The sequence below is a fragment of the Camelus ferus genome, chromosome 20, assembly GCF_009834535.1.
Source record: "Camelus ferus isolate YT-003-E chromosome 20, BCGSAC_Cfer_1.0, whole genome shotgun sequence".
Lineage (NCBI taxonomy): Eukaryota > Metazoa > Chordata > Mammalia > Artiodactyla > Camelidae > Camelus > Camelus ferus.
In genome coordinates, this window is record NC_045715.1 from 4,825,704 (window position 1) to 4,841,309 (window position 15,606).

At 56.9% G+C, this 15,606-nt stretch overlaps 1 protein-coding gene and 1 long non-coding RNA gene across 6 annotated transcripts in view; one reads left to right on the forward strand and one right to left on the reverse strand.

The window, feature by feature from the left end:
- Positions 1-6,322, forward strand: part of RREB1 (ras responsive element binding protein 1) — a 122,718-nt gene extending 116,396 nt beyond the window's left edge. For all 5 annotated transcript variants that reach the window (XM_032462456.1, XM_032462452.1, XM_032462455.1 and 2 more), the window contains 2 exons: positions 939-1,721; positions 2,936-6,322. In XM_032462456.1, the coding sequence (XP_032318347.1) occupies positions 939-1,721; positions 2,936-3,447 (1,295 nt within the window). In that variant the 3' untranslated portion in view covers positions 3,448-6,322. The remainder of the gene's footprint in view (positions 1-938; positions 1,722-2,935) is intronic.
- Positions 6,323-11,115: 4,793 nt separating this feature from the next.
- LOC116658183 lies at positions 11,116-14,892 on the reverse strand. Its single transcript, XR_004313392.1, has 3 exons — positions 13,796-14,892; positions 11,993-13,304; positions 11,116-11,275 (listed from the first exon to the last, which is right to left on the reverse strand). It is a non-coding gene; the product is annotated as an uncharacterized LOC116658183 (long non-coding RNA).
- Positions 14,893-15,606: the final 714 nt, after the last annotated feature.

The window sequence follows — 15,606 nt, forward strand, 5'->3', positions numbered from 1 at the left end:
AATTTTGTCAGCCTGATGCTGCAGCGATAGGTTGGCCACTGCACCTGTGGTTAAATAGTGGGCGCAGCAGAGCCCTTAAAATCATTAGGACCTTGTTCAACCTGAATGGAGAGGAGATGGTGCTTTGGATAAATACTGTCATCTCTTTGGTGTCGATAACGTCACCACAGTGCCAGCCCTTAAGAAGGCCGTTAAAAACCAGTGGACTGTCCACAGCTGGTTTTGCGGTGGAGAGTGGATAAGCAGGAACAAATTGAGAGATAGGAAATGTTTCTGCTCCCTCCATGGGGTCCTGACAGCAGCCGGGGGCCTGCAGGTGTGCATACAGGTGTGCATGAATCTCCTGTTACCTGAGACTTCTTACCTGGAAACCAGCGTGTGTACCATACACACAGAGTATCTGCTCTGGGCCACTTCCTGTGAGCGGCTCCCCGGAGTTGGGGGGTGGTCCTGTGTATGTTGCATGTGTATTCCACCTCTTTGCACTGGACAATAACTTCTGCGGCTCAGCTTCCTCAACCTCCCTCGTGCTGCGAGTCTCTGGAATGCACCAGCTGTCCTCTCTCGCCATCCCTTCTGTCTGGCGGACCTGAGCCGCTCGCCCCTTCCTGGGGGCCCGGAGCATCCCTGTGTGGGGCCGTGGAGGGGCCCGCACGGCTGGCAGGCAGTGGGAAGGCAGGAGTTGCAGGCGCAGCAGCCCTGTGACGCCAGCCCGTGTGTGTATGTAGGCTCCTTTTGCCTTTTTAAAGTCAACCCCAGGTTCATCTTGGCGCTTGAGGGGTGTGAGGGGTGACGAGGACTTGGGGTGAGAGAAGTCCTTGCTGGGATCGGGAGACAGGCCCCGGGGGTGGGTCCCGCCGAGCGCCGCGGCAGAGCCCGCGGAAGGGGCGTGTCTGGCGGCCGAGGTCTCAGCCGCCGCCGTGTGCTTGCCCCCGCAGACAGCCAGTCCGACGTGGAGGCCTTGGGCGCCGGAGGCGAAGTGCTAGACCTCACGTCTCGGGAGAGAGAGCAGCCGACCCCCGAGGGAGCCGCGGAGCCCAGCCAGGCCCCGGAAGAGCTCCCAGCAGAGGAGGTGAAGGGGGCCGCGGCGGACGGGGAGGAGAGGGCGGCCGAGCCGGGCCCGGAGCCCGAGGAGGAGCGCGCGGAGGAGGAGGAGCGGGACGAGGACACGGACGGCCCCGAGGAGGACGCGGTCAGCAACAAGAGCCTGGACCTCAACCTGGCCAGCAAGCTGATGGGCTTCAAGCTGGCCGAGGGCGAGGCCGGGGCCGGCGCGGGCCCGGCCCCGCACGACCTGAAGCACTCCTGCCACATCTGCGGCAAGAGCTTCAAGTTCCTCGGGACCCTCAGCCGCCACCGGAAGGCGCACGGCCGCGGGGAGCCCGGGGACGACAGCGTGCTGCCCCAGGAGGCCGAGGGGCCGCCGCCCCCCACGTGCCCGACCCCCGAGCCCCTAGGGACCCAGGCCCCCGCCCAGGGGGAGGCCCCGTCCGAAGCCACAGAGAAGCGGAGCGAGGAGGCGGAGGGCCCCTCGGACGGGGACGGGGAGGGCCCCGCCGAGAAGAAGTCCCCCGAGAAGAGTGACGATGACAAGAAGCCAAAGACAGACTCCCCCAGGAGCGCAGCCAGCAAGGCGGACAAGAGGAAGAAGGTGTGCAGCGTGTGCAGCAAGCGGTTCTGGTCCCTGCAGGACCTGACCCGGCACATGAGGTCGCACACAGGTGAGGCCGCCAGCGGCGGGGTCGCTTCCCCGTGGCGGGGGAGGGAGGGCACGGAGAACTGAACAGCCGGCACCTGCCGCAGGGCCCGGGAAGTCCTGACAGGTGTCCTCTTAGTGCTTGAAGCGCACCCGCTGGCGCGGTGGGCAGTGGAGTGTTTTCAAACACATTTTAAGCAGCGCATCAGCCCTCTGAGCCTTAGCCTTCCTGTGTCCAGACTGGGGATGGTAGCTGCCCTGTCTCATAGCAGGATCCGTAACAATGTAGGTGCTGGGCATTTGGGGCCTGGGGGCGTGGCCTTGGGAGCAGACTGCGGGGCTCCGGCCCATGGCCCTGTGGGGAGGACACCTGAGTTTTCTCCTCAGCTGATGGGTGTTGGGTTGGCAGAGCAGCAAGGGGCTTGTCCCTCCTCGGCTTTGCAGCAGCCAGGCTGACAAGTGAACCGGATGGTCACCCAGCTGCCCATGGCCACACCCTTGTTCCTCCCTGGAACCCACCATCAACAGGATGGAGGCTCCAAACCCCAGAGCAGGGCTGTTGATCAGTAGAGAGGAGATCTGGACGTACTCGTGACACCAGAAGACACAAGCATTTCTTCCCCCACCAAACAAAGCACACGCCTGTGTCTTGGTCTCCTCCCTCCCCTCCCTGGGCTGCGGTGCACACATCCCCCCACACACCCTCAGCCCTGTGCTGGGACTCGGAGACTCCGGTGTTTGGCTCCCGGGCTCCTGGGAGCTCCAGGCAGGTGGTGCCCTCAGCTGCTCTCGGTGTGTGTCAGCAAGAGGGCAGCCCCAGCCGGCCCGAGTCAGAACACACGTGTCTCTGCAGCTTGGCCTTGGGAGGGGCCTCTGCCCTGCAGAGCCTTGGCAGCGGTGCCCGTGCCGGCCTGGGGAGGGCCACCACCACTGTCCTTCCCCGGGGTTCTCTCGGGCCTGTCTGGGTGCCCCTGAGGTTCGGCTTCCAGGACTCCAGTTCCTGGATCTGTGTGAGAAGCCAGGGTCAAGGGACAAGGAGGCAGATCCATGCCGGCCCCTGCCCTCCTCCTGCCCCATTTTGCCAGTTCAGACAAATCAGGCTTCCTGGGAGTGAGGGGAGGCCCGGCCTGGCCTGGCCCCTGCCACCCTTCCCCTTGGTCTTCACTGGCTCCTGTGCGAAGCAGGGTGGTCAGTGCTGGTGGCCTTCCTAACAGACATGAATCTCTCCTCGTCCTCCAGGAGAGAGGCCGTACAAATGTCAGACCTGCGAGCGTACCTTCACCTTGAAGCACAGCCTGGTTCGCCACCAGCGAGTCCACCAGAAAGCCCGGCGCGCCGAACAGCCCGGGAAGGACAGCGACAGGGAGGAGCGGGGCGAGGAGGACAGCGGGAGCGAGTCCACCCACAGCGGCAACAACCCCCCATCAGAGAGCGAGGCGGACTCGGCCCTGCTCGCCAGCAATCGCATGTCTGTCACCCGGAGCCGGAAGGAGAGTCTGGCTGCCAAGGATGCCAGCCGCAGGGAGGAGAGGGCAGCGGGTCGGACAGCGGGTGCCGGCCACAGCGAGGCCGGCAGGAGTGCTCCCAGGGCTGCTCCCATGGGCAGCTCCAAGGAGCAGGCATCTCAGGGTGACCCTGACCGGGAGAGCCCAGCGGCCCTCGGGCAGGACCTGCCGGAGCTGCCCAGCAAGCGGCCTGCCCCCTCCATCCTCGCCACTGCCGACAGCGCCTCACTTCTGGGCATGGAATGACAGCCCGCCCTGCCCCCAGCGCACAGACGAAAGCCAGCGGAGCAGAGTGTCCTGAACCGATATTTCACGAGGGGTCCTCAGTGCTTCAGCCGCCGGGGGAGAGAATGGAGGTCGTGGGGGAGCAGGGCGGGCTGCCTCGCTCGGTGCCCTAGCCTTACGGACCCGTGCAGAGGCGCAGCACGGACCATTCGAGTGCCTTAACTACTTACAGTCCTTTGGTGTCGTCCTGGGTGTTGTGTTTTCCCCAAATGACTTTTTAAAAAAGCAAATGTTTTAATGAATTATTTGGAGAGGACCTTTTCATTTAAGCATTAACATTACCTTCTGTCTTGGTGTGTGTGAGCTTGTTCTTGCAAATCTGTGATAGTAACGTTTGTTCTGTGAGCTGGAAACAGAAGGAAAAAAAATGCCCTTGGATACCCACGGCCAATAACTGGAAGAAAGTGATGTGAATTTCATGTAAATTCCCAGAGGAAATGTGGATAAGATGCTCATTTCTCAAATAGACTTCTTTTCTGTTTGCTACATGGTGGAGCTGTAATTTGGTCCTCGGTATACTGCAGGATGTGGTTGATGAAGGTTTCCAATTTGGTTCAGGCCAAAACCAGGAAAGATTCTAGCTTCGACCTCATACATGTTTCCACTCTCTCAGCGTTAGATGTGTTATTACTGTTCCAGTTTCAAGACATCTGTTCCTAACTTACAGAGAAGAGTTACCCTGGCAACTGAACCGACGGAAAACATGCATAGGTGTCATGTATCTGATCCCCCCCCTTTCAGTATATGTATTAATATTATTATTATTATTATTATTTGTAGTTCATCAGTTTGCTGGTCTCTGCAGTCAGCAGAAACAAATGGACAATATTTGTCCTGGGAGACCTGGGATGGCCCCAGGTCCCCGCATGAGCGTCTGCCCGCAGCCCTCCTCGGCTCCATCGGGCGGTAGCTCTTCTACTGTACTTACGAGAAGCCTTTCTTCTGCGACTGCAGAGCCCAGCGGGGGCCGTGCGGTCCCCCCGCCCACCCGTGGGGCGGAGGGGCAGCCCCGGGAGGGGAGGCGAGGGTGCGAGCCGGGGCTTCTGGGGAAGCCAGGCAGAAGACCTGTCACTCGCTGGTCTTCCTGCCAAACCCAGCCCAGGCCTCACCCGCCTGTGCTCCTGTCCTTTGCAGAGCGAGGAAATACTACTACTGGTAATAAAACTGCACATGCGAGATTGAAGAAGAAAAACAGATGTATATTTACCTTCCTGTGATTTGGGGTTGGTGCTTGAAGATAAACACGTTTCTAGTTTCTGAAATCGCCTGAACCCCTGGGTGCACAAAGGCAGGATTTTCTTTCATGAGCAGTGTATGCAGGCAATAGACCCCCCCTCACTGTAGCCGCCAGCAGTGAAAAGAGACATGTCCTACTGTAGCTGGGCTGTGCTCAGCGTCCTGTCCTTCAGCCAGACCTCTGGGCTGCCCGAGCCGTCGTGCGGCGGGGCCTCCCGTGCTGCTGCGCCGTGCAGACCCTCGCTGCCCCTTGGGGGCTCTGCGCCTGACTGGCCCTCCTGGGACCCTCGCGTCTTCTGGTCCCCAGTGCCCCTCCTGCCTTTCCGTGTGTGCCCACCACAGAGACCCCCCTTTCTCTCCACTTCCTCCCCAGTTCCTGGTGGCCAAAATCCAACCGCCCAGACTTCAAAGGAAGATATATATTCTTGACATAATGAAAAAGTGGTATCTTTGCATGTGAAAGGAAAAAGGTTGAGGTATATATGACTTGTAACTGTATTAGGGATGTGTGACCCAGTTTCAAAACAAGGTTTTCTTTACTCTAGGTGAACACACGTCAGAACCAACGAGCCCCCCGTATCACTTGAGACCAGGCTTGGTCCGCTCAGTTAAAACCAGCTCACGCATCCCTCACTTCTTTGCGGCGGCCGTCGCCATTGTTTTCATTGTTAATTATTATTTGGGGTTTCTTGTGTTTTGTTTTCCTTTGCAGCTCTCCACACTAAAACTTGGAACGTTGTGGGGAGAAGCCGTGACTTAACTCTACGCTGGGGTGAGATGTAGCAGGAACCAGCCCCCGCAGCACGGCCGGGGCTGCCGCTCGCAATAATCACTATTGATTTAAAGCTTTATCTAGCCCTCATCTGTACCCTCGTAGTCGATAAGGTCTTGCCACGTTTTATTAGGTTGAGAGATGTATCATTTGTTTGTTCTGTCCCCTCCCCCAATATTAAACTGTGAAATTTGTGATTTGTTTAAACTCTGGGTGAATCATAGCTTAGTTTGCATGTCCAGCTAATTTGTTTCTATACATTTTGTTTGATTCTCTTTCTCCTCTCAGGGCTTTTACAAAAAATATATATATATGGATCTTCTGAAAAGTTTTTTGAGGTGCAAGTTTCTCTTTTGTTTTTCTCTTTGATTTATGGACACGATGCTGAGATTCAATCACTACATGAAACTCCCGGCTGTGAAAACAAAACAAAAAACCCGAAGGGCTGTTTTTTTTTCCCACCAGCCCCCGGGGAAGCTACGTGACAGTCGGATGCTGGTTTCAGAAAGATTCACCGTTCTTTCCACCCTCTGTTCCTCTCTTTCCTCCAGAAGGAAGTTGATCCTAGAGATTTCAGCCCATGCATTAAACAGGAAACAATAATAAATGTGTAGAATTCATATTTTTCTAAAGGGAACTTAAAAACTGCTGCTACATGTTATGTACAAGACTGGTTTATGCCACATGAACAGAGAATCACACGTTCGGTTTCGGTACTTTCGTTCCTCTTTGTATTCAGTTGTATAGTACTTCCAAATTCAAAATGAGAAGAAAACCTATTCTGTATCAAACCATCTAAGCAATAAATGTTATATTTTAAAAACGGCAGGTTGCTGGTCACATGGCCGTCCTCTGATTTGCTGTAGTGCTATCAGCTTGTCTCGCCACCCCCCTCCCCAGGCCACAAGAGGGTCATTGGGGGCCACTGGGGGGGTCCTCAGACCTGCTCGGCATCTGCTCAGCACTGGCTCAGCACCCATGGTCCCCACGAGAGCTGTCACCCAGGCGGCCTTCCCAAAGCCACCCCATGACCTCGTCCTGGCTCACCCAGGATAGTCTGCCAGGGCCTGGAGTGGCGGTGGCAGCAACAGGGTCCCCGGAGGACTCCTGTAGCTCTGAATCCGCTAGTGCAGGCAGGGGCAGGGCCTGGACAGCACTGCAAGCCAGGGACTGGGGGACGGAGCAGGTGGAACCCACGCTTAGGGGATCTGCTGGAGGAAAGCAGTGAATGGACAAAGTCCCAAATCCCCTAAGACGGGAGTGGTTCTCAAAGCAGCTCTGAAGGAAGCTGGGTTCAGGGGAAGCGGATTGTAGGCAATGCTTAACATGCGTTGACCGTGTTACGTTATGAGCACCAGGGCCCAGCAAGACAAGAGAGTTAAGTGCTCTGGTCCTTAAGGCCTTCAGGCTCCTCTGTAGGGGCCCCCTTGCAACTGCCCCTCACCCCCACACACAGATCCAGCCCCAGGAGACTGGCTGTGATGAGACCCAATGGGGGAGTCCTGAGTTGCATTAACAGAACAACCGAATAGCTCAGAAATGGTTATAAACAGGCAGCTCACAGGAGACCAGCCTCTGATCTCTCCAATTGTTGGGGGGTAAGGTGGCTCCTGGCCACTGAAGAGCCACATTTACAGTTCCTCCCCTTCCCTGTGGATGAGGCGTTCCTGGCTGGGAACTTGGACTGTTTGTGGTAGCTCCTATGGAATAGGAGAGAAAAAACACGGGGTGCAGACCCCAGGAAATTCCCCTCCACCCACTGGACGCCTGCATGTATCTAGCACAACCCCTGGGTCTGGGCAACGTTGGGAAAAGCATATAGGAGGTGAGAAGGTGGAATTTATCAGGAGTAAGGCTGTTACTTAAGAGATGAAGTACTTCTGCACTGTCACCTCCTGTGCTTGGGGCTGTCAGCCGGCTGGGGCCCCCTCCCTTTATTGTAAATCAACTGGACTTCAATTTTAAAAAAGGGAGGGGATAATTCGAGGAATCTTTTAAGCATTTGTAAAAAGAAAAAAAATGAGAACACTGAATAAGAAAATTATGTATTTTTTAGAGTGTATGGAAGGAAGAAAAAAAATAACCAGTTTTTCCCTCTTTAAGGAAAAAAAAAAAAAGAATGATGTGTTTATTAGGTAAATGAGTCGGCTTGGGTTTTCTACTGTGCCTTCAAAGAATCCCAGGCAAGCCCAGGTGACCCAAGGGAACCAAGGACCATCTTGGCTGAAGCCCTGCTTCTCCCATTAGAAACCCCTTCTCGATTTCACTTCCCTGTTAGAAGATGGAGAAGAGGAAAGACATGTGTTTAAAAATCAGTTTTGCTTTTGCAGCTGTCAACATGGATCAGGCCTTGCACCGAATGGAGTTTTGGGGGCGTTTTGCCTGTTTCCTCCCAGGACCCAGGACCCAGGCCCCCTGACTGGGCATTTATTCAACAAAGTGTATCCGGGGCCACCGCTGTGCTTGGCTCTGTCCTTGGCACCGAGCACATGGTGGGGAACAAGACGGAAGTTTCCCTGTGGGATGTAGGTTTTAACGACGGGTGACAGGAAACAGACCAGACCAGGAAGATGCCGAGTCAGTAAGTCCGAGGGAAAGGTAGCCACGAGGGGGCAGGGCATGGTGGCCTGAGAGATCAGGACACAAGCACTCAGAAAGTCACCCAGGCAGGCGGACCCAGAGTGGAGGAGAAGGCCCCCGGGGGCCACCTGGCCCCTGCAGGAGCCACTGAGGTGGGAGTAGAAGCAGCAGGGAGGGGCTGGGATGACAGCAGACGGGCCGCGGGGGCACGTATGGACGGGGGGTGACAGGACAAGGGCGCTGCAGCAAAACCCCCAAGAGGCAGTCACAGGGGTGCAGGCAAGGGATGGCAGTGGCCTGGAGCAGGGATGGGGACAGGTGTTGAGAAGGGGTTGGATTTAGACTCTCTTTTCAAGTGGCACCAACAGGATTGAAGGACACGTCAGAGAGGTCAAAGTTCAGAGGTCAGCCCTGACTCCGGAGGTCCGGAATTAACTTTTAAAAGAGGGGGCTTCACTCCCTTAAAAGTAACTTTGAGCGTATGTCGCCAAGGAAAAGGAAAAAAGTTCTTGATCCTTCTGTCCCCACCCCAACATGCACCCCATCAGACGTGCCTGCTGACAGCCCTGTGACCCGGCGCCCGTGAGACTTTCTGGGGAGGGTCCCAAAGGAACAGCAGCGACACCCCCCCCCCCCAGCGTGCTCCCGTGCTGTCCTGCCCACCTGTCCTGGGAGGGTCGGGCTGCGGTTGGTCGCCCTTGGCCTAGCCATTCCCTGTGAATGTGAGTGAGGACCAAGGGGCACCCCAGACCGAGGGGAGGGGAAGCCTTAGGGTTTCCAGCTCCTGACTGCAGCCCCTGGCTCTAGCTGAGCAAGGCGAGTTTGAGGGGCTGGTGGACGTTAATCCAAACGGCCCGGCCCTCGATCTCTGATCGCCGTTCCCCAGTGGGGAACCAGCACAGGCTCACAGACGACCGAACACGTCCGTCACCTGTTTGTGCTGATCAGCCCCCAGGTTTGGCCCTCGCTGGAGGAGCCATCAAATGGTGGGGCTGGGCTTGCCCTTGACTTGCTTGACTCCAAAGTCAGTGCTCCTGACTGCAAGGCGCCCATCAGCCCCTGTGCTTTGAGGGTTTAGGTCGGGGCAGGGCTTGTGGGCTGTCCCGTTGTCACTGTCTCCCATTCCCCAGAAGCAGCATGAAGGAGTGCTGACCTCTTGCCACTGGTCTCAGGTTAGAACAGCACATGTTGTGTTCAGGTGTGATTGAATAATCTTGTGATTTACCATCTTAACCTTCAAGGGAGCAGCTCAGAGGCACGAAGTGCCTTCTCACTGCTGTGTAGCCACCAGCACCATCGGTCCATGGGGCTATTCTAATCCTCCCCAGTTGAGACTGTCCCCATTAAACACTCGCTCCCCCAGCCCCCGGCCCCCATCACCTTACTTTCCTTCTCCGAGACTTTGACTGCCCTGAGTTCTGTATAAGTAGAGCACAAGTTTGAATGAGAATGTAATCAACACATGTTTCCTGAGGGCCTGACATGCAGGATCTGAGACACAGGATGTGCAAGCCTGGAGTTCATCCAGGGGGCAGGTGGAGGGGAGCCTGCCCTGGGTGGAGGGTCCTCCCACCTGAAGATACAGTTTGCCACTGACTCTGCGTCGGAGACAGGAGTGGAGGGATGGCCCAGAGCTGGGTCTGGGGGTGAGCTGGCAGGCGTGCAAATCCCTCTGTGCCTTATGCCTGGGGAATGGCCTGGGGCCTCAGATTCCCCACCCCTGAGAAGGGGGGTAACCAAGGTCTCTGCCTCGTGGGATTGCCGTGCAGACTCAGTGAGTTAATGGAGAATATTAACAGCAACTGCTGCCCAATTAGCACTGCGGGAGAATCCGCATCACTTGTTATTGTTGCTAAAGACGCCTCCTCCTTATAACGCCTCGTCCTCGCGATGCCCTGAAGATCTCTTGGCGGCCTGACTGAAGGAGGAGGCTGGGCCGGGGAAGCACGGGGTCGTGACCTCACCCAAATGCTCCCTGCAGAGGAGGGTCCCAGATAGCACCGGCCTCCCTGGCCCTGTGGTCCAAAACCTCCTGCTCAAGGCCAGCCGCATTGTGGCCTTGGGGTTTATCAGACCAGCAGACCAGGAGCTCTCCTCCCTCCCACCCCACACAGCACCCCAGGACGGCTTGTCACTGCCTCCTCTGGGCAGTGCAGGCCAGGTGGGGGTGCAGGTGAACCCTGGGATGGGGTCCAGCCCTGCCGCCAAGTCAACCAAAGTGCAGGTTGAGGACCTGCAGCTCCAGCCTCCCCGGGAGCTCTTAGAAATGAGCCCCAGGGCCCTCCCAGACCCGCAGAGCCAGCACCTTTGTGGGAAAGAGAGCCCAGAGAACAACTGCGCAGCGAAGGTGTGAGTCTGATCCCAGGAAACCACCTACCGTCTCAGGGGGAGGGAGGTGAGGAGCAGACAGGATTTTGGACTGTGGGGATTCTGGGCCCGGCTGGCTGCTCCTCCCCGAGTTCCTGCTTCTGCCACAGCCTGAACACAAACCATCCCAAAAACTTGCTCGAGTGTCTGCTTTTTTGCCCTACTCAGAGGCTCCAAAGGCTCCTGGAAGGGGCCGAAAAGCAACAAGGACACTCCAGGGCATTGCCGACAGCCAGCTCCTCGTCTGGACGCCCAGCGGCCTTGGCCCCTTTCCATCACCAGCTCCTGGAGAGGCCAGGCCCCAGGGAGAGGACTGGGTTTATTTTAAACTTGAAATTGAAGGTTGCTTTGTAACAACAACAAAATAGGCCCCTCCAATTCTCGGCTGCCAAATCAGTGTCCTAAATAAGAAACCAGCGGGTGCTCCTTTCCCGGTTTGGGGGGAAGGAAGCCACAGCCCCGGGAGGGAGGGAGGTACCTGGCTGGGTGCTGGCAGCCTCCACCCTGCCTGGCTGTCAGGGCTGGAGGCAGGGAGGCCGGCGAGGGTGCAGTGTCTCTCCAGCCCTGCCTTTGTCCATGGACCCAGGGCAGCTCTTTTAAATAAAAGTGATGCCTGCTCAGCTTGGAAAATGTGGGCGCTGCAGGAAAACATGGGGAAAAAATTAAAGCCATCATCCTGTTTCTCAGTACTATTTTTATTCATTGACTGTTGCTGCTTTAGCTGGGCCCAGTTTCCGTTCCTTCCTCACTCTCGGACGTGTTTATCCGGCACTTGCACGTTGCAGCTTCTGCTCCTGTGGGGTTTGTTTCGTGTCTTCACCCATGTCCAGTGAGCTGGGAAGGAAAAAAAATCCTTATCACCTTAGAGCGGAGACCAGGCTGAAATGATTCAAGGCCAATGAGTGGCCTTGTGAGGATGAAATTGCCCACCAGAAAAGCTAAAACAAAAGGTGAGTGTCGTGGGGTCTGTGATGGTGTGCGGTGTCCCCTGAAAGGACAGTTACGGAAAACCACGTGCTGCTGAGGCATGGAAGCAGATGTGATGTGGGTGCCATCCAGGTATTCCCAGGGTCATTCAGTGAATTTCCAGCTGTTCCAGTTTTTTTGCTGCAAAGCAGCGACCCCAGAACTTGATGGCAGGATTCTGTGGGTGGGCACGGCTCTGCACGGCCAACTCATCTTCACTCCCTAAGAGGGCAGTCAGGGCAGAACCTCCAAGCTGAGGGTCTTCAGCTTCTCGGTGTGGATAACCCACCCCCCACACACACACCCACCACCCCACACAGCCAAGCTCCTCCCCCCCACCACTAAAGAGAATTCCTAGGTTGCTTGTTAAAAATTCCACTTCCTATCTGCTGTCTCAGGATCTCAGGAGGTGGGACCCATCTGTAGGCTGGTGACAGCCAGCTCTGCCCTGTGTGGCCTGTGCCCACTCCTCGAGGTTGCTGTCCTCCCAGCTCTGGGCCGTGTGGGCCCTGGGGCCATATGAACTAGCAGGACTGCCGACCTGCCTTGCCCACGTCCTTCTAGAATCTTCCAGAGCATTCCCACCTGTTTTCTCTCCCAGCTCACCAGCGCCAGGGCCTCAGCCCAGCCCTCCCTCCCTGAGGTAGGTGCTCACTCGCCAGGGTTTGGATCCTGCAGAAAATGTGGGGCCGAAACTTGCCGGCGTTGTGACTGTGAGTGAAGGGACAAGGGGACCCGCCAGGCTGAGAGGGGAGTGAAAGCAGAGGCGGGGAGAGGGTGGGCTGAGCTGGGGGAAGGGCGTGGGCAGAGCTGGTGTGGGTGTGGGGTGAGCTGGGGAAAGCGCGTGACATGGTGAGCTCGAAAGGAGGTATACACGTGAGAATTTTTATTGAAACTAAACTGCACCAGGCCAGCTTTTCCTATTGTCTTTTTCAGTAACACAATTTTTTAAAGAATAGTTTTGGGCTCACAGCAAAATTGAGAAGGTGCAGAGATTTCCCGCATGACCTCTGCCCCCCTCCCCCCATCCTCACATCCCCACCGCGGGGGCGTTTATATGACGGGTGAACCTGCAGGGTCACGGTCACCGCTGCCCACAATGCGCTGTTTACACGCGGGCTCGCTCTCGCTCTCGGTCCGGTGGGTTTGGACAAACGTGCCCGACGTGGATCCGCCTTCGCAGTATCACATGGACTAGTTTCATTCCCTAAAAATCCTCCACGCTCCGCCTGGTCATCCCTCCCCGCTGCATTGCCTTTTTTTTTTTTTTTTTTTTTTTTTTTTAACGTTTTTGTTTAATTGGGGGAAAGAAAGGACCAAAAAAGTGCAGGTAGTCGTCTTGGAGGTGAATTTCACAAGGATTTCACCGGGATCTCCGAAAGGGGCTGAGGGGCCAGGCCGGGGAGGAGTCACCTGGAAGGGGCGGGGCGGGGCAGGACCTGGAGGCGCGTGGTGGGCGTGTCCTTCCCGCCTTCACTCCGCCACTTCCTGCGGACGCCGGGACGCGCGGGCCCAGGTAGGAAACGCAAAGGTGCGGGGGTCTCGGGGGAACGTGCAGGCCAGTCACCCCCGGAGGGGACGACGTTGTGAAGTAGCCCCGGGGTGCTCGGGGGCGGGGCGGGGACGGCGAGAAGCGCACGTGGGGCACGGGAGTCGAGCTGCGGGTGTGGAAGGAGAGCGCCGTCCTGGCAGCAGGTGGGGTCGATGACGGTCTGTTACGGGAGCAGAGCTGGCTCTAGAAACGTCCCGCGGCAGAGTGCAGGGCGGCGGAGCCCGAGGCCCAGCCAGGAAGCTGCTCAGGTCGTGCGGGCCCAGGTGAGGAGGTGGAAGTGGGACGAGCAGCCGCATGGGCTGCGGTCTGGGTCTGAGGAGGGCCGCCGGGAGCTTGTTCCAGGAGCTTTTGAAAGCAAGTGACAAAAACCCAGCTTAGACCAACTCAGGCCAAAATGGGACAGTGTTGTGAACTGCCCTTTGGAAGGTTCCCCAGAGGAGAACGCCGGGGGCTGCCACCAGCAGGAGGGGGAGTTTGCTGGGCCCACTGCAGGCGTCCAGGTGGGGTGGGCTGTAGCTCAGGGAACAGGTCAGTCCACAGCAGGATCTGAGTCCTGTGGGAGCTGAAGCTCTAGGAGTGAATGAGACCATCATGGTGGAAGGGGTGGGTGCTGAAGCAGCTTTACCAGGTTCCCCCTGGGCGGAACAACCGACACTTCCTCTGCCTGCAGGAAACAGCACACTCCGTCCCTGGGAAAGGCTCACCTCCTTTACGCTGAAGCGTGTGTGTAAGGGATTCAGGCAGGGCTGGCAGTCGCCTGTCCCTCCCGGAGTGCACCCCCCACAAGGGTCTTCCTCTGGCGCCCTCCCTGCCCAATACCCCCGGGGAGCACTTACTTGGTTCTTATCTTATGCTGGAATATATTTGTCCTTTCTTCTCCTTTTTCTACATTTAGCTGAGCTGTGTCTCCTCAGCTAGTCTGGAGGACACAGCAGAGCAAATACTCTGTTCTGTGTCTCCTCCAGCACTAAGCCCGGTGCCTGCACATTTTAGTGACTCAATACCTGTGTTTTTGCAGATGGGAACAAAGCCCTGATTGGCAGGCCCTGTGGGCTGTGTGGTTTGGGCAGAGAGACCAGGTTTGGGCCTCACCTCCCGAGGAGGCCGGCATCAGGGCCAGGGTTTCTGCCCAGGCCACGTGGACCCGAGAGTTTTCCGTGAATGGCTCCCACTCTGCCTACCAGGGCACTTTCTGCGGCTCTGACCTTCCCAGGTGCAGCCTGGGGAAGGCAGGGCTTCTCTGCCGTGACTGCTCAGTAGAGTCACCTGGGGACCCACCCCAGGCCCATTAAACAGAGCCTTTGGGGTGGGGCAACTCGGTGAGAACTGTTAAAGCTCCCTGGAGCTTGCTAGTGCGCAGTAGGCTGGGCCCGTCCATCTCCCAGTGTCCTGAGGGTGACACGGGGCAAAACTTACAGGATTTGGAGTCAGACAGCCCTGGGTTCAAACCCAGCCCCACTCTGTGATTCAGCACCACTGGACTTGACGTTCTTAGCTCCAAAATGGGTACAAAGTGCCCGTTTCCCAGAACGCCAGGTGCAGGCCGAGCTTCAGAGCGTAGAGGCCGCCCTAAATACTAGTCCCTGTGTCTTGTTGAGAACTTAGGCCTTCACTGAGGTGGACCCTCAGCCTCTGTCTCAGGGCTACGTGGGGACCAACAGTGAGTCCCTTTAGAAGGGTGCTGTGACTGGGACAATGGCAGCTGTAGTCACACGGAGCTGGGAAAGAAAGCTTTGATTTTTACTTCTGACTGTAGGGGAAAGGGTTCATTGCCTCCCCTAGTGTGGCCTGTCTACGTGGCATTCAAAATGATCATCTAGCATCTACTCATTCCAGAATTTTTTGTTTTCCAAGAGGCAGGGGGAAACCCTGAGTCGGGGAGGTAGCATCTCTGTTCTGCGTGGCTCTCCCCAGGCTCTGACCAGGAAGGGTCCCCAACTCCTCGTGGGTCCAGGAGGGAGTGTGGGCCCTTCCTCTCATGCCTGAGGAGGCGGGCAGTTGCTGACACACAGTGGGTGTGTGAGGACTGTTTGCCGACAGGGGGCCTGAGCTCCTCTGTGTCCAGGGCTTTGGGTGAAGCCCCCCGTGTTGCATCACCCCTTGTGGCGGGTGACAGCTGGGGTATCCTGGGCCCGGCGTTGAACTTTACATGGATACCAAAGGGAGGCTCACCAAGAAGCCGCTTAGAATTCCAAAAGTGCCAAGAGTTTGGAGTCTGCAAATATTCTGTGTGTATCTGAAGGTAAAATTACCTGGATCATGAGGTAAGGAAGGGCAGCTCAAGCTTGAGAGATGGCACTTGATTTATCATTCAAAGCCCATCACCACACACACGTCTGCAGGAGAGGACAGGAAACACTGCCTGTCACTGGCTGAATTGTGTTCCCCCAAATTCAACCCCCAGCAGCTCAGAATGGGACTGTATTTGGAGGTGGGCCTTTAAAGAGGTGATTAAGTTAAAAGGAGGCCCTCAAGGTGGCCCTAATCTGATCTGACCCATGTCCTTAAGAAATTTGGACACAGAGACACCAAGGACGTGCGTGCACAGGAGAGAGACCACGTGAGGACACGGGGAGAAGACCATCGTCTACACACCCACCCTGCTGACACCTCGAGCTCAGCCCCGCAGCCTGCCAGACCAGGAGGG